Here is a 19,568-nt window from a genome sequence, read left to right as displayed (position 1 = left end):
TGTGGATGGAAATGTCTTGTTGATGAGAAAGCTCAGAATGGTTGGAGCCGACAGAAAGGCTTCAGTAACTCAGATAACCTCTCTTACCGTGTCCATTTGTCCAAACTCATAACTTAGGACATAAGTGCCACATCACATCAATACGACATTATCATTAGATGTGTTGTAGCATCAATGTCCTCCAGCCTTTTGGGTTTATTAGCACTGGCCATGTTCTAGTGTGGAACCACTGTACCGTAGATCACACTGGTCATGTTCTAGTGTGGAACCACTGTACCGTAGATCACACTGGTCATGCATGTTCTAGTGTGGAACCACTGTACCGTAGATCACACTGGTCATGTTCTAGTGTGGAACCACTGTACCGTAGATCACACTGGCTTCTGCTGCTTCAGTCTAATGGAAAAATGCAGGCAAACACAAGCAAATGATGACATCATTCAATAAAAGCACTAGCAGGAAAGAAAAGCAACAACAATAAAAACAAATACTAACAGCTTTGCAGTAATAGTAGTATTTTTTCATTGCTTTTCTATGATTTGAACAGAAATATTAAATAGTGGTTTGGCCTGTTAATGTGGACACAGCCTTGATGTTTACCTCCTGGGCTTTCCTGTCTTTCACAACATTGCTGTACAGAGCATCAGGATCAACATTGCTGTGCAGAGCATCAGGATCAACATTGCTGTGCAGAGCATCAGGATCAACATTGCTGTACAGAGCATCAGGATCAACATTGCTGTACAGAGCATCAGGATCAACATTGCTGTACAGAGCATCAGTACTGGTCTGTGGGACCTACAAGGACCAATTTGAAATACGACATTAATCTCATGTCTTCAACTACAGTTACTTGACTTCCATTTTTATGTGTTCCCCTTTGAATATTATTAGTCCAGTCTAGTAGTAGTAATAGTAGTAGTAGTAGTCTGTATTTATATAATCACAAGCATGTCTTAAAGGACTTTTACATAGCATACAGTAGCTACATATCAAATGAATACTACATGATCATAAATACTACACACGTCATAGGCGGATTATGACATGACGGGCCCCTGGGCCTGGATGCATAAGTCTATTTCGGCAATTTACATGCCGAAATAGACTCTGGACTCCCAGATTGCACTGAGAGCAATGCTCTCTTTTTCAGGAGTGCTCTGCTGGCTACTGAGCAGCTCCATTGGAGTCATTTGTCATTTGGTCCAAGTCTGAAGCAAGTCTCAAGTCACTTTGTTTTGGACCAGTCAAGTCACAGGTTTTATCAAGTCGAGTCGAGTCCTTAGTTCAGGAAAGTCAAGTCCCAAGTCAAGTTACTTCCCCCCACCCCAAGATACTGCAGTGTTACCTTCCTTTATAACAAAAAATACGAGGTATTAGTACCTGCAGTGCTATTGGTCAACTTATCTAACCTGTTCATGACAATGAAATGAATTTATATTATAATTATTGATGTTCAGTGAAATATATGTAAACAAACAAAAGTCAGTAAAAAACAATTTCCAGTGAAATACTGACAAGACTACAATGTAATCAAACAAAATCAAATGACTTAAACGTACAGTATTTATCTCTTCTCAATCAAAGTACTTCCTCTCGATCACTGATAAACAGTCAAAACACTGACAGCCAGGCTACAACATCAAACATTGTTAGATTATATTACATTTGTTCATATTTAATATTTAAACTGACAAACAATAACAACCAAGTCATCAACTCTCAAGTCAAGTCAAGTCTCGAGTCTTTAACTTCCAAGTCCAAGTAAGTCTCAAGTCATTTATGTTTTTGTCAAGTCGCAAGTCATCAAAACAGGGACTCGAGTCGACTCGAGTCCAAGTCACCAAGTCTCAAGTCCCCATCTCTGGTTATGGGCCCCCTGAGCTCTTGGGGGCCTGGGCCCAATAGGCCCGTTTGGTAATACAGCCCTGATACACATGATGATATAGGTTACATACATCATAATATACACTACTCAAACACACTCATGTCTATGGGCAATTTAGAGTCTTCAATCCACCTGACCTGCATGTCTTTGGACTGTGGAACAAAACCAGAGCACCTGGAAGAAATGCACACAGACACGGGGAGAACATGCAAACTCTATCATTATGTGCACGTGGACACATTCATACAGTACCTGGGCTGGAGGTGTCCTAATGTGATGAACATCACTGTAGATCAAATTCTCTTCATTGTCAGCAGCCTGTTGTGAATAAGTAGAAGAACGAGGATGAACAAAACGTTCACAAGGAACGATACACAGTCTGTGAATAATAGTGTTTACAGCAGGCATGCAGATTATATTATTAACAACATCCAACAGACAGAGCAGTGACTATATAGAAGTGCTGCTTAGTGTTGGGGTCGAAACCACCTGTCCTAAACCCAGACCTAGTCAAGACCAAGACCAAGACCAGGGGTGGGCGGGGGTCAACGAGACCAAGACCAAGACCGAGGGAGGACGAGTTCCAGAAGAGACCGAGACCATCAAAATGTGATATTGAGACCAAGACCGGTTTCGACTACTACAGCACTATAGTGCTGCTATAATCCATGTATTATGACCAACAACTCACACTCAGTTATATACAATAATTATTATACTATCACAAAGAAGATATGACGAGGCGATGACAACACATGACCATCAAAGGTGATACTGGGAAATGACATGGCTCTATCTTACCACTGTGATGGCTGATGCTTCAGCTTTGGTCTTCTCTGAAACAAACACAAGGAAATATCATGTCATAATTTTTAAAGAAAATAATTTAAAATATCATGTAGGCTAATAATTTTTTTTAAAGAAAATCATTTAAAATGTAATGACACAATTATTATTTTGGTTCTGAATTTGATTCATCAGTGTTTGCCATGGACTTACTATGTATTACTATCCTCCAACCAAACAAGGAAGATGCTAAAACCAAAACCACCAAGACCAGCGGGATGAGGACAATCTTTAGGTCAATGGATCTAGCAGAAGATAGATGCAGATGAGGTACATTTGATTAAAGGCGCACACTTTCCCCCCACAACCATAAAAGTTATCTGACACATTTGTGTGTTTGGATTCTAATTAAAATGCTCCTTTTTTGCACTAATGTTGACAATTATAAACTAGAGCAATAAAAAGGTAAATTTTAAGTGTTGCAACAGTCAGAAAATGCATCCATATTTCACCTTTGGTTGTAAGAAAACTAGATGTTTTTAAGAAATCATCTTTATGACATGTCTGCTTTATTAGACATACACTGGAGAGGGACAGGATATACAGTGGAGAGGGACAGGATATACAGTGGAGAGGGACAGGATATACAGTGGAGAGGGACAGGGTATACAGTGGAGAGGGACAGGATGTACAGTGGGAGGGACAGTATATACAGTGGAGAGGGACAGGGTATAGAGTGGAGAGTGGAGAGGGACAGGATGTACAGGGGGTGGAGAGCAAATGTGAATCAGATTTGAATCCATGGTGTTGTGAGAACATGGTAGGTGTCTTAGCTCTAAGTAAAGGAGACTGACCTCTGCTGTGGGTTTGGCAGGTTGTCTCCAGCTGCAGTGGAGTTTGTGGGCTGACCACTAGATGGCTCAGTACCTGTGAGCACGGAGGAATGTTGGTGGGTGGTTGGAGGAAGCGTCTCTATAAGAGTATATAAAGAGTGAGTAGTGTGACAAGGCTGAATTTTATACTTCATGATTATTTGAACTATTTTAGAGTTTGACTTCATGTTACATTTGTGTGTGTCCGATTAATGGCTTCATTTTTATTAGGCATCATATAGGCAGTCATATGTCACAATATGAAAGATGAGGAAGAAGGTTTGATTCTTACTTGTGGTGGTGGAGCTTGTACTTGTGGTGGGGCTCATAGTAGTTGTTGAGGGTCGTTCATGAACAGTGACATGAACTGGCATCTGTAGGTGTCCTTTAGCACACCAATACCAACCACTGCTGTCAACCTTCAGTCCACTCATAGTCACATTGAACAGACTTGAGGAACTGAAGATTGTCACTTGTGTTCCATTGATTGATCCATCCATCTCCACACAGTACCATCCCAGTCTACACCACTTCATTCGTCCAGTGATACTATTACTATGGTGACCTCTGATCATTATATCTCCTCTATTAAATCCTGATATGTGCTGCTGGTCCACATTGAGTTCAGACGTACCTTGAGGGAGAACAAGCAACAATCAATAGAACATTGTGTGTAATACTCTACACTGGCAAAATGATGATAAAGAAATATCAAATATGGAACAGCATGTTGCATACATTCAAATATCTTCAAATCATTCCATTTACATTCAATCTTGCCATTCAACAAATGAAAATAATTAGTTCATTATCCCAATTATAGCCAATTCGTGACAGCACTACACACAGCAGCCAGCAGGTGACAAACACACGCGCGCGTGCGCACACACACACGCACACGCACACGCACACGCACACGCGCACGCACGCACGCACGCACACACACACACACACACACACACACACACACACACACACACACACACACACACACACACACACACACACACACACACACACACACAGGATCAGTATAATGGGTATCAGCAGTAGTCATAATTTGTCTCTGCAGCAAAATTAGACAGCCTCTATGCCCCCCCCCACACACACACACACACACACACACACACACGCACGCACGCACGCACACTCACAAACACACACACACACACACACACACACACACACACACACACACACTCACACGCACATGTACACACACATACACACACACACACACACACACACACACACACACACACACACACACACACACACACACACACACACACACACACACACACAAAGGTGTTATAATCTCACAGAAAGGGTTTCACATGTTCTGAAATGAATAACTTGATCTTACTGGAGACTGACAGGTGAAAATACTCTCCATCATCGTCCCCCGCATTAATTTCCACGTTACACCAGTAATAAGAGGTGTCCTGTACCACCAGGTCATTAATGGTCACAGTGAAGATTCTTTGCTTGGTGTCATCAGAGATAGAAAACCTTCCTGAAGTACGTTGGGTTGTTTTTACCACAATACTGCACAAGTCCCAATTACCCCCTTTACACAAGTACTTCACATGGCTTATGTACTTTACATCATAGAGACAAGGAATAGTGATGTTGCCTCCTGTCTTCACTGACACTTTGCTCACTGTAGTTATGCTGTGAATTCCTGCAACAACAACAACAACAACAACAACAACAACATGAGATACATAGTTTACAATATAATCCCTTTATTTGGATTCATGTAGATCTCACAACTATATCACAATCAGAAACATAGAAACTAGAGACCAGTGATAGCTACAGCTTAGGACCCAGGGGCCAGATGCAGCCTGTGATAGTGTATAGTACAGAGTGCCCCTGAACCATTCTAATTCACAATGAAAACCAATGCTAAATCTAATTTGAGTGAGCAGCTGCAGCTAAATTGTCAAATATCGCAGCCTCCTCACCACCCAGGGACAATATGTACGCTACTTAACTAATTAGCTATCCTGTGTGAACAAAGTAGAGACGTTTGGTTACATAGCTTTTTGGAGAGATTCATTGATTTGTTTGTGAAGTGGGTTTACTCTGAACAGACTTGATAACTGAATTGAAGTGAATAAAATTAATTTCAAACTTCTTTATTGTTATTGATTGTTGAATAACGTCTAGTTTGGTTGATTAGCCCAGTGGTTCCCAACCTTTTTTGTCTCATGTTCCCCTTTAGCTGTTTGCCATGCCAAAAGTCACCCCCCCCCCCCCTCCCACACACACACACACACACACACACACACGTCTGTGAACCACCATCATTGATTATTATTATTATCATCATATAAAGATTTTGGTCGTTTGAAGCCAGATTCATATAGGAATATCTCATTTTAAATTAACATTAGGATTAGACGGTTGTGATGTCAGTATGCAGTCTTAACAATCATATATTTGCTCCTTTTCTCACTCACTCCTATGTCACCACCTGCTCTCCCTGCAGGGTTTGAGATTAAACTTTTTTTTTATCACCAGCCAATATGCCTGCTAGATTTTAAAGTTACGAGCCAATTAATTTCAACTAGCCAAAATGTTTTTCTTGAAATAAACCAGAATATGAGTGCCACTGGGTTAATATATGCATACGTATCAATACAAATAAGTTATAGCATAATGAATCTATAAATTACAGCAGGGCTATTCAACTAAATTGTTCAGGGGGGCACATTGTCAGAAACCTAAGGGACCGGGGGCTGGACCGTTCCCCGAGCCAGTACACTTGACACAACCCGCCACCACATTTTTGCAGCCGCACTGGAACTATTATTAAGTAGGGGGTGCTGTAAGGAATGGAATCTCGGCAGCGTCGAAGAAAATTTTATGTTTTTTGGACTTTTATCCATATTTAGAAGAATATTTACTTTTAAATTAACATTAGGATTATACTATTGTGATGTCATTATTCAGTATCTTCTCCTTTTCTATTATTAGTATTACTGAAATGTACCCGGACCCGGGCCCGTGTACATTGTGGGGCGGTTCCGCGACCTAGGCGAACCACCAACCTCTTTTATCCAAAGCGATTAGTGGACGACCCGCTCTAACTCCTGAGCTACAGCCGCCCCGAAAGAACAGTTCATCTTATAATATTAGAGGTGGTTGTCACTTTAAATATGTGAATCAAAGTTCATTACTCCAGAATATCATGTCACTACTATACAACATTCATATCATCATCATCATCATCATCATCATCATCATCATCATCATCATCATCATCATCACAGGTAACAGCTAAACTAAGAGCGTTCTCATGAAGACTTTGATCACTTACCAATGAGTCCACAGAGGAGAAGCAGAGGGATACAGGTCAAAGCCATGTCTGCTTCAATGTGAGAGTGAACACTACCTCCCTCTCTAGTCACTCTTACTGCTTCAATGTGAGAGTGAACACTACCTCCCTCTCTAGTCACTCTTACTGCTTCAATGTGAGAGTGAACACTACCTCCCTCTCTAGTCACTCTTACTTCAGGGCTAACTGCTGCTCCTCCTCATTCTGAACACACCTCCTGTCCTATAAGCTGCTGTGTATCTATTGAGCATACAGAGTCAAATATACTGCATTCATATCTCTATCTACAATACATTACATACATATATTTGAATGAGTTTAATTTGCTTCCCTTTTCCAGTTAGACATCAACCAAAGCCTATATTATTCCTGACACTTCTGATTTTTGTTTGTCCTCATATGTGGGCTATATACTGTATAGAGAGGCAAAGTGAACGTCACTTCCTGCTTCAGTACTGTACCAGAGATTTTCATCCACCATTTATTTTCCCATAGACATTTCGTAAAATGCTTATATAAATAGTTGTATTTGGTCAAAACAAACGGTTCAGATATATTTAGAATCGGGAGAGATCATAGAACATTTCACTCAGACCAAAACTTAAAAAAAATAACATCGAAAAAATATTTTCTTTTAGTCTGAAGTTTTTTACGTTTTGGTCCAAGTGAAATGTTATGTGGTCTCTCCTGTTTCTAAATATATCTGAACCGTTTGGTTTGAACAAGTAAAACTATTTTTATAAGCATTTTGCTGAAGCAGGAAGTGACGTTCCACTTTGGCTCTCTATAGAATCAATAGATAGTTTTGTGCATTGTTTGTTGCAACTTCCACAAAGCATAAGCCTCTCTTAACACATAATTTTCCCACATAGAAATAGTTCAATTGATTTTTTTGACACAATCTATTCTTACTAATATTTGATCCAATATCCCACAAAAGACTTTGTTGTCTCACACAAGAGTTTCCAATCATGGAAAAGATCCAGCCTGTGGATATAGTTGGTTGACTGTTACTGTCATAACTCATCATTTCTTTATTATTAACTGGTTCCATGCAGGGACTCTCTGCGGGAATTTCTGCTGCACAACAGGTGGCAGGGAAAATACATTTTAGACATTTTTATACGAGAGTGGAGTATAGTCATGCTTTTATGTAAATATGAAAAAGCTATAAGGTGTGCAGAAAAGCCTATTCTAGAGCAAGGCTCTTCTGATTTTCTCATTCAGGTGCTTAAAATACATTTCTTATCATGTAGGCCTATAGGGGACCCCTGCAGATTTGGGGGCCCCAGGCTACTAGGAGAATCTGCGGCGTAGACGCATATACATGGAGGAGGGCGGTCCTTGTTTCTCTCTGCCTCCTAACACACACCTGACCTCACTCTTTCCACAGAGTAGGAAACGTAGAATCCATACACAAATTAGAATGTAGGGAAAGAAGACTCTTTGGAAAATAACTTAATGAAATAATTTTATTGTTATTCATATAATTTGAGATGAGGATAAGCAATAGAACTATGCACACAGGGAAGATTATTATATCGGTTTGAGAAAGGTTTGCATCAAAAGAAGAACAAACAAACGGAAGCTCAGACTGCTCATGGCACCGACGCCAACAACTGCAGAAGCATTTCCCCTGAGCGGTGTGATGGTGTAACACTTTCAACGTGGTGAAAGATGACAGAAGTATTGTGCTGTGCTCAGGGGTGGACTGGGAGAATCGTTCAGGCAGTTATAAATACACTTCCTGCATTCTGGTGAATTGTTGTGCACTGCTACCAGAGTGCAAATTAATGACAATGGTGGTGGGGGGGGGGGGGGCACAGGATGATGCAGACACTTGTAGGCTTCATTTGAACATGGGGGGGAGGGGCATAAAGATGGGAGGAGCCTAGGCAAATTCTGAGGGTTAAACACTTCATTTCCTGCATTGTGGTGTTTCTTTATGCACCTGCAGGCCATTTAGCAGGCCAGGCCACCGGTCAAACTCCCTATGCTCCCTAAGGCCAGTCCGACCCTGGCTGTAACACTGAGTGGATACAACGAAATAGTACAACCAACATTTAAAAGTAAGGAATTATCACGTACAAACCTATAACAGGACTTCCCCCCTAAGAATGTCACTGATATCTTTATTGTGAAATGCAGCCCAACACTTCATTTCCTGCATTGTGGTGAGTTTTTTTTTTTTATCAATTTTTTATTTTCATTAAATAGAAACAAAACAAAACAAAACAAAACAAGGAAACAATGTGGTTATATCAACATCAAACCAAAGAGAGGAGTTAAACATATCTTCTCAAATTGTAGTGCAGCAGATAAGTGGAAGAATCGTTCATTCTTCAAGGGCCACTCAAAAATCCAAGATGGCAGCCCTTTTTCAAGATGGCTTCCACGTGTTGTACTAAATGAGCATGTAACCTATGTTTGGTAACATAAAATGTTTTATGAGTCTCACATTTCTTTATTATAAGTGTTATTTTTGTCATAACTACTATGTGAACTGCTGTAGCAAAGATGGTGTGCAAGATGGCTGCCATAAAACTAGCTGTGATGATATCTCATGATCTAAAATACATACAAACCCAGTTTCTGGGTCTATACTTACCCCGCTAGCCGGGCGCTTCTCGCTCATACTGAGCATTAGCGCCCGGCGAACGTCAACGCATTTCCCATCACACAATCGTGCCGCTCTCACGTCTAGGTATAAAAGCCAACCCTTACCTGAGCCAAACAAGTGAAGTGAAGACGCTATCCGATGCGCAACATCCTCTTCTTTTAATAACATATAGTGGCCTCTTCCAAATTGTTGCATAAAATCCACTTTTCTGTCTTTGAAAAACCAAAAATGTAGGTGCAATACCATTCAGGAAGTGTGGGGGGCATTAGTGAGTATACAGTGAGTAAACAGTGAGTCGTTGTTCCGAGTTGCTAAAGATGAATGATTTTCGGGGGGGGGTTTTCGGTTCGAGAAGCGCCCGGCTAGCGGGGTAAGGTCTATACATAAGTTTTTGGGGTTGTGGATGAAAGGCGCTGGCCACTCAAAAATTCAATATTGCAACCATTTCAAGATGACCGCCATTTCTATCGAATGCTCATCATATCAATGTAATTATTTTGAGTAAAACAGTCTGTTTATCGTATAAACCAAGGTTTTGGGGTTCATATAATTGAGAAGGAATGTTACTTGGCCTGAAACCAAGCTAGTTGAAAATAGCTGTATCAAAGATGGCGTGTCACAAAACAAATATTTTTAATATCTCAGTAACTAATAAAGATAGAGACACACTTATTTGGTCTAACCCAAGGTTGTTGGGGTCAAGGAATTAGATAGACATGTTGTTTTGGCCCTAAGTACTGTCTGCCCCCATGGGTTAGGATTAGGGTTAGTCACATTGGTATTTGTTTGTTTACAAAGCCATCCTGGGCCAGCTACCAATTTACTTTGCTCACTCAATCTAGAGGTGCTCATTACAATCTGAGATCAAAAACCTCTATCTCGTATCATGTTCCTACTGTGAGAACTGAGTTTGGGAAACATACATGCCTTTAGCTATGCTGCTCCTTTCTCCTGGAACCTGCTACAGGAAACATACATGCCTTTAGCTATGCTGCTCCTTTCTCCTGGAACCTGCTACAAAAGGATTTGAAATTACCTTCCCTCATTAGGATGGATCATTTCAAAGAACAAATTGGACAACTGCTGGCAAAGGAGTGCTCATGTTTTTAAATTTGCCTGCATTTGAATTGTGAACCAATTTTATTTACTTCTCGTGTGACCCTATTGTCTTGTATTTTTTACTTGTGTTGATATATAATGTATTAGTGGAATTAACTGTATGCTGCTTTCTTGACCAGGGCCCACTTGAAAAAGAGATGGAAATCTCAATGTGATTGCCCTGGTTAAATAAAGGATCAATAAAATAAAATAAAGAATTAAAGCCAAAAGCACAATAACCCTCTTATTGTCCATAAACGTATGGAACATGTTGTCAAAAAGATAGGGTTGGGGCCCTAAATACTGTAACATCCCCACACATCCCCCACCAGTTGAAAAAACTGGTGCGTGTGTGTGTGTGTGTGTGTGTGTGTGTGTGTGTGTGTGTGTGTGTGTGTGTGTGTGTGTGTGTGTGTGTGTGTGTGTGTGTGTGTCCATGTGCTATCTGTGTGCGCAGGCATGCCTGCCTGCAGGCAGTATGTGTGTGTCATAATATCCTGAGGATGATGAGAAGCAGATAGAGGAAGGAGAAGAGGCCCCAAAGTGTCACAACTCATTTTGCAAACAATCTCCTTTCTTTGTTACTTCTTCTCATTCACCCTTCCTCTTTTTAAATTCAGCTCTTCTGTTTGAAACTCTCCTCCATCCGTTCATACTTGCCTTTGCTACCAGCCTCTCCTCCCTACCTCCTCTCACCTTTTCTTTTGCACCACAGTTTTCAAAAATGTATTAAACATGGGTAATTTACAGCAGGGCGATGTGGGAAATTAGGACTTTAATCATGAGAGAGATAACGAGGAAAAGAGCGGAAGAGAGATACAAAGTATGGAGACAAGATATGTGGCTTTTTATCCTCATCTAGACTTGGACAACTAAACTATCATTTTTTGGGGATTGATTTCTGATTAAGGCCAAGGGGCAATCCTTTTCTCATTATCCTTTTCTCTCTTTTGGCATTAGTCCTGTGTGATCTGTACACCTTCCGGTTAAGTATACATGAATGAGTCATGTATAGCCCCTCTTACCCTTGGCTCGGCTCTCCCGCGCTGGCACACCCTGTCAATTCAGGCGTGGCTATCTAGCTACATCAACTTACTATTATTACTAGCTAATTGATTGGGGGCTGTTAGACAGCATTTGGGACACTAACCTATAGTATCACTATTCATCACAGTATTAGTAAAACTAGATCAGCTCACACTGAACCCCATGCTGAGTTCCACAGCAGTGATGTCACCAGTGTGCCCTGGTTGCGCGCTGACATTCACTCTATTAAACTAAGCTAAATTGTGCTCTGACAAGAAAACTAATAGCTCTATTGGAATCCACAGCCCCAAAAACCTATGTATAGACCCAAAAACTGGGTTTCTCTGTATTTTAGATCATGAGATATCATGGCGGCCATCTTGCACGCCATCTTTGCTACAGCATTTCACATAGTAGTTATAACAAAAATAACACTTATAATAAAGAAATGTGAGACCCATAAAACATTTTATGTTACCAAACATAGGTTACATGCTCATTTACAACACGTGGAAGCCATCTTGAAAAGAGCGGCCATCTTGGATTTCTGAGTGGCCAGCGCCTTTTTTCAAAAGAGTGGACCTTGAAGAGTATCTGTGCCAAATTTCATGCTTGCATCACAAAGTGAACGATCCTTCTGAAATATGCAATTATCTGCTGCACTATTGGGAAAAACGAGATGAGAACACCAAACAATGGGTTATTATTCTCCCCTGGATCAATACAGATGACCAAATGAACATTGATAAGCAAGAATAAATGAGAAAAGGGAAAGGCAAGGGAAGTTTAACCAAAAAAATACAAATACAAATTTCACTGCATTGTGGTGATTGTTTTGCATTGTCAATTTGTGTTGACACTCTTGCATAAGGGCTCAGATGAAAAAAAGCATTTTTTATAGTCTTCAAAATATCAAGGTCAAACAGCATCGTGGGAGTTTGAGTTGTCACCTAGAATGAGTCAACACTGTGCTCTCTACTGGCTGGGGCCGTTTAACACTAGTGTGCAAAGTGTGACATGAAACTCACACCTCTGCCTGTGCAGCACAAGCAGTTTTATTTCAGATTGGAGACTAGAACTGTTGTCTCTCAGTCTCATCTAAAATCGTAATTTTAGGCAGTGCATAATGGGAGGATCAGTATAGAGTAGATACGGCGAGGGGGAAAATTGAAAAAAATAAAATAATTAAAGGGCATGCCTATAGGCTACTACAGAGTGGACAATATGAAAATAGGCTCAGCCTACAATGCACAACATACAATGTCGACCGCACAAGTACGGTCATCCATAATCATCACATCCACAGCTGAAAAACCATGTCAATTGAACAATGCCAATATCACATCTAACTGAAGCACCATGTCAGTCAGCACAGCAATAACAATATCCAATATCACTGCCCCAAAATATGACCAAGTACAAACAACTGAAGCAATGACACTACTCTTTTTTGGACAATAATTCTTTCTACATTTTCATTGCTTTGTATGTTTTCTTATTGTGCAAATAAAACATTATAAATGCATTCTTTTTTGTTAGTTAACATTCCTTGGTGCAAGCTATTTTTTCAGAATAATTTTTAACAAATTATGCTTTAAAAAAATGATTGGGACAAAATCTGCCATTTGAAGAAGTGGTGGGGACACGTACGTCCCCAGCACCACTGATATTGGTTTCATTAGGGCCCTGGCTCTTTTTAAAGTATTGCATCATAATTGAGGATGTATTGTGAGTGTAAAAGGCCAAAATTGATATGTTATCAAGATGCAAAATATACCGTTTTCAGCTGGTGTGCTATTTATTGAATATCACGTGCCGTTCACAGCTGATCCCATGAATAGCCATGTCGTTTGCAGATCCATCTAATCAGCTGTTTCTAACAGAACAAGACGGTGGTTTGTGGACTGCGTTTTTTGGGTGAATCTAAAAGGGGCTCTAGAGGCAACACAGTACTAGACACTGTGGGACTTTGCTGGTGTTGCCTCAAAGAACAGATTGAGGTAGCCATTAAGACAAAGGTCAAAGTCTCCATCTCATCAATCGCTGTCTGAAGAGTTGAGGGAAGAACTGGACATTCCTCCAGAGGAAAATCACCCCTGGAGGTCAGATTGTCCTCTCCTCTGCCCCAGCCTCCCCCTGACCCCTCTGAGCAACATCCTAGCCTGAGCAATCGCTTTGCCCTGGATCTTCAGAACCCATGTTCCTCTTTATCCACGAGCACAGCTGCCATCTCTGTCTTCCTCCAACACCTCCTCTACGTCCGTCGGTCCATGTCAGAATAGAAGGAGCAGGCACAGCCTAGCTGCTCTGTGGGCAGACAAAGTGCAGGAGTGAGTCAGGACCTCAGCTCAAACTGCTTCACTCCCAGGGTGGAAACATAATAAGCACTCTGGATCCTTTCTTCAATAACAGAGAACTTTGTGTAGAACAGCACATAAAGCACAGCACTATGTTTAAGATATTTTAGACCTGCTTTAAATTATATCTATATATGTTTTATAAAATTGTTAGAATTAAACAGGTTAATGTATCTTCTTGTTTCTTAAAAAGAAAATGGTGTGTTTTAAATTAATTATATGAAATAGATAATTTAAACATTTTGAGATACACAACTAGGGTTATCTCTGACATGCCTCTAGGTGTCATATTCTAGTCCATATGAGAATGTGTGCTGTATCATATCAGCCCACTTGCTCTTCCATTCAAGGAAATTGGTTTTGCAGATATAAGCAGTAATGCCCACTCTGTATGTATGCTCAATATGTATATGTTGCTGTGTGATCAGCTGTCACAGATGCAGACTAATACATCATTTATATAAGACAGACAAGGATACATCTGTCCAAATCAAACGGTCTTGACATCTTGCACCAGCCCTACTGCTGGTAATAAGGTTTGGATATTTTAGAAAACCAGTGCTACTGCCTCTTTCACTTGTATTACATTTACCACAATATAAATATGAAAAGTTTAAAATTCTATCACAGCATGACATCAGCAGGCCTTGGCTCACACTGTGAAGGGAGATGTTTCTTCACAGCAGAATGACACAGGTCTTGACTACAAAGACATTATAAGCCTGATGCATAGCTTCATGACTAATGGATGCTAACAGAACATGCTGCTGTAGCAAGAGAGCAATTTGCACCATCTAGGGGTGAGTCACATGCTTTTGTTTACATTGTTTCTTGTTTCTAGTGCTAGTTAGTTTCTAAACTAAACTAAAACTAGTGTGTTGTCATATACAAGTGTTTTTGTGCAGCTGAATGAGTGAAGCTATTTCTTGTGTCGTGCATCAGCCAGGGAGCAGATTAGGAGGTTCTATAGATAATAAAATGGAGATATAGAAGCCTTGTACAACTCAGTTGATTGTACTGAGTCATGCTTTGTGCCATCATGGGAACCAGTAGACAAACCAGTCAGTGGCTGATGAGACAGTTACAGCAAAGAATAACTCTAATTTAGTCACTGACATCAAAATTAAACAATCAATTGCAACAGCCAAGGTACTGAAGGTAGATAATAAAACTTTTATTTATGTATAGTTGATGAGCAGTACAACATCAAATCATTACAGAAATTGGTAAAGCCATGTGATTTATTACACTGTTGATAAATGTCATGGTGGTTTTGGTTACATATAAACCAGGTATACCTATAAATGCTAATGCTAATTGAAGCACATTTCTAAGCAAATTGGGAACCTTGTATAAGATATAGGGAGCATGTACATACACATATAGGATTATACAATATATACATACAGTATGCAGAATATGTGTATTGCAGCTATTGGAACAGAGTTGTGCAAAGAAAAAGTGATATTAACCCTCTGGGGACTAAGCATTATTTTGCCCTATTTTTGGTCCGTCTGTCTCCTTGTGTAATAATGCTGCTTGTATAACCTCAACCCTGTAATGCACCATCAAGTGATAGACCTCCATAGTTTTATGTACAAGGGCTATCATCACACGTATGCTGCAATGATGTCATATGAATATATCAATTCTTATATGACTATAAGGACAAAAGAAAAAACAAGGCAGAAATTGAATCTCACACAAATGTATTCAAAACAAACAGAGAACAAAAAAAACTATTTACATTTTTCATAAAGAAGCCCTTTCATTTTTTCCACCCGAGTATATACTGTTATAGTATTATATTATATCATCACCATCATCATCATCATCATCATCATCATCATCATCATCATCATCATCATCACCATTATTATTATTATTACTACTACTACTACTATTATTATTATTATTATTACTATTATTTTTTATCACTATATAAGTATGATAATGTATAATTATATAATTATATTTTGTGCAAGACCGTCCACACATGATGTCTGCTTTTGTTTGGTGAGGATTGGACAAAATTTGACAAAAAAAAGAAAGATTTTGGACAAAATTCAAAATGGCAGAAAATCTAGTCAGAAGGAAATGGGCATGGCCTATATCAGTAGATGCAGAAGGACCCAAGGAATCCAGGGAATTTTGATTGGGGACCCTACGGTTCAAACATTATGGACCAAAATGTAAAGAGGGCTGTTATAGCGCCACCATCAAGTCAATTGGTGTAATTTTTTCGTGGATAGTAAAAGGTCCCTCTGTGAACCTCGGTACCAAGTGTGGTAGCTCTGGGTCATATAATTTCTGAGATACAGCTAATTTAATGCAAGATTTTTCCAAACCCGATTCAAGTGAATGGGGAAAAAACTTGCGCGTAATCACGAATAGCGAAATCGCTTGATGGATCCCTAGGATACCTGTCATCAATGAGCAACACATTTTGAGGTCTGGCATGTCTATGTGGTGTGAAGAATGTGGGAGTTAATATGCATCAAACTTTTGTGTGGAAAGAATAAAAATATTAAGTATGGCAAATTTCATAGATTGTGCTGTGCTTTCAGCAAGCACAATAATTATCATATTAGTCTCGAAATGGACATTGTAGTTCAAGGCTGGATTACAAAGCTTCTGATAGTGCTACAATTGCAAGAGCCCTCCAGTGAAGTGAAGTGGTGAAGTTGTTTCCTGTGATGAGAAAAAAGGAAGTCATTTGCACCTTCCTTGTATTCCTGAGATATTCAATGAAACATATATAGAATATATTTGAATTGGGTATATTTAATTGTAATACATATTGGGCAATTTTTCGTAATGTGTTTTGAGCTAGGATACCCAAAGAACATAAAGAGATTTGAAATGAAGATACAAGATAAAACGTTAATAAAAGAGAACATACAAAACATCTGTGACTTCTTCTCATTGTTCTCAGCCCTCCTCAGGTTCTCCTGAGACCACATCAGCAGCCTGTTGTGAATAAGCAGAAGAAAGAGGACCACTGAGCCAGTTCCCTAAAGTACAACATGATTTATCACTGTGTTAAAGAGGCTGTGATGGAGTGTAAGTGTAACCGAATGAATGTCAGTCCTCGTGAGTCCGGAGGAGTAAGTTGCTTAAACTCACTTCCCCAGTATAAAGGCCCCTCCACCAAGGGAGCTAGCTCTATGTCCGCCTTGGAAGCCGGAGGTCGGCGGTTCGAAACCACCCCTTGGCAAGCCCTTAACATGGGTTGCTGCCACTACCATCAACACAACGCCGTTACAATGATGCCATGAACCCGGATGCCCAGTGGGTATCTACAACTCACACTAAGTTGTAGAATCCCACCGTACTTGCATGGTCAAGGACTTAAAGTCCCTGGAAAACAAAAATAAATGTGTTTTGAGTTTGTCACACCACAGAAAAATGTGTCATTAACCACCCAGCCCAATTTGAAGGATTATGCAAAACTAAGCAGTTCTCTGGTCACCCACACTGTAATGTTTTTTTCCTTCTTCTTCTTCTTCTTTTTTCTGGTAGAGGCATTTCAGCCTGATTGGTTCACAGAGTTTATTGTGAACAAGTCTCGAGCATCAGCACGCTGACTTCAAACCCAACATAAGGAACAGTACAAAAACTTAAAATGGCAATATTTAGGATTTGGACTAAAACTAATACGTTTGCATACGATTATGCACATAAGACTATAAATTACATTGTTAGAAGGTTATTGTGTGTCCTAATCAGTCCATAAAGTATTATTATGATATTATCATAAAGAAGATATATGCAAATGATGAGGTGATGACCACACTGCACCACCCTGCAAGGTGATACTGGGAAATGACATGGCTCTATCTTACCACTGTGATGACTGATGCTTCAGCTTTGACCTTCTCTGAAACAAACACAAGGTAATATCATGTAATTCTCTTTCAAATTGACTGTAGGATGAATCAGTTTTCCAGAAAATATTTGACACAATTAATATTTGTGTTCTGAATTTGCATAATCAGCATTTGCCATGGACTTACTATGTATTACTATCCTCCAGACAAACAAGCCAGACGACACAAGCAATACCAACAAGACCAGGCGGATGAGGAAAATCTTGAGGTCAGTGGATCTAGCAGAAGACATGCAGATGGGCAACATTTGATTACAATTATAGGTGGACACTATTTTAAACTAGTGTTTGATCATCTTTAGTCTGCTGCCTTTATCAGACAGTCAGAGTGGAGAGGGACAGCATATACAGTGGAGAGGGACAGGATATACAGTGGAGAGGGACAGGATATACAGTGGAGAGGGACAGGATATACAATGGAGAGGGACAGGATATACAGTGGAGAGGGACAGGATATACAGTGGAGAGGGACAGGATATACAGTGGAGAGGGACAGGATATACAGTGGAGAGGGACAGGATATACAGGGGGTGGAGAGCAAATGTGAATCAGATTTGAATCCATGGTGTTGTGAGAATGTGGTAGGTGTCTTAGCTCTAAGTAAAGGAGACTAACCTCTGCTGTGGGTCTGGCAGGTTGTCTCCAGCTGCAGTGGAGTTTGTGGGCTGACCACTAGATGGCTCAGTACCTGTGAGCACGGAGGGATGTTGGTGAATGGTTGGAGGAAGTAGTGTGAAAATACATGTTCATCCTCATTTGTTATCAGGCAATTTTGATCATACATTTTGAATCATCATAAACCCAGATTTCCAAAGTAAATGACAAGGCTGAATTTTATACTTCATGATTCTTTGAACTATTTAGACTTTGACTTCATGTTACATTTGTGTCCGATTAATGGCTTCATTTTTATTAGGCATCATATAGGCAGTCATATGTGACAATATGAAAGATGAGGAAGAAGGTTTGGTTCTTACTTATGGTGGAGCTCATAGTAGTTGTTGAGGGTCGTTCATGAACAGTGACATGAACTGGCATCTGTAGGTCTCCTTTAGCACACCAATACCAACCACTGCTGTCAACCTTCAGTCCACTCATAGTCACAGTGAAGAGACTTGAGTCACTGAAGATTGTCACTTGTGTTCCATTGATTGATCCAGACTGTCTCTCCACACAGGACCCTCCCAGTCTACACCACTTCATTTGTCCAGGGATACTATAGTGACCTCTGATCATTATATCTCCTCTATTAAATCCTGATATGTGCTGCTGGTCCACATTGAGTCCAGACGTACCTTGAGGGAGAACAAGCAACAATCAATAGAACATTGTGTGTAATACTCTACACTGGCAAAATGATGATAAAGAAATATCAAATATAGAACAGCATGTTGCATAATGTACATTCAAATATCTTCAAACCATTCCATTGATTCAATCTTGGTACAAATGACGTGAAGTGAAATTAATATCTTACACATAAATGTATATGTATGCACACACACACACACGCACACACACACACACACACACACACACACACACACACACACACACACACACACACACACACACACACACACACACACACACACACACACACACACACACACACACACACACACACACACACACACACACACACACACACACACACACAGTTTCCCATGTTCTGAAATGAATAAC

General features: G+C 40.0%; 1 protein-coding gene across 1 annotated transcript; it reads right to left on the bottom strand.

Moving 5' to 3' along the window:
• Positions 1-16,019: 16,019 nt before the first annotated feature.
• LOC310799468 (uncharacterized protein) lies at positions 16,020-19,035 on the bottom strand. Its single transcript, XM_083662056.1, has 6 exons — positions 18,860-19,035; positions 18,498-18,570; positions 18,010-18,101; positions 17,839-17,873; positions 16,896-16,963; positions 16,020-16,684 (listed from the first exon to the last, which is right to left on the bottom strand). Exons 1-5 carry the CDS (start codon positions 18,978-18,980, stop codon positions 16,925-16,927), a joined length of 360 nt encoding a protein of 119 aa, XP_083518182.1. The 5' UTR covers positions 18,981-19,035; the 3' UTR covers positions 16,020-16,684; positions 16,896-16,924.
• Positions 19,036-19,568: the final 533 nt, after the last annotated feature.

Source organism: Poromitra crassiceps (genome assembly GCF_964638095.1).
Source record: "Poromitra crassiceps genome assembly, chromosome: 27".
NCBI classification, from domain to species: domain Eukaryota; kingdom Metazoa; phylum Chordata; class Actinopteri; order Beryciformes; family Melamphaidae; genus Poromitra; species Poromitra crassiceps.
Note: the sequence above shows the minus strand (reverse complement) of the source record. Positions and strands in the feature narration are given on the sequence as shown.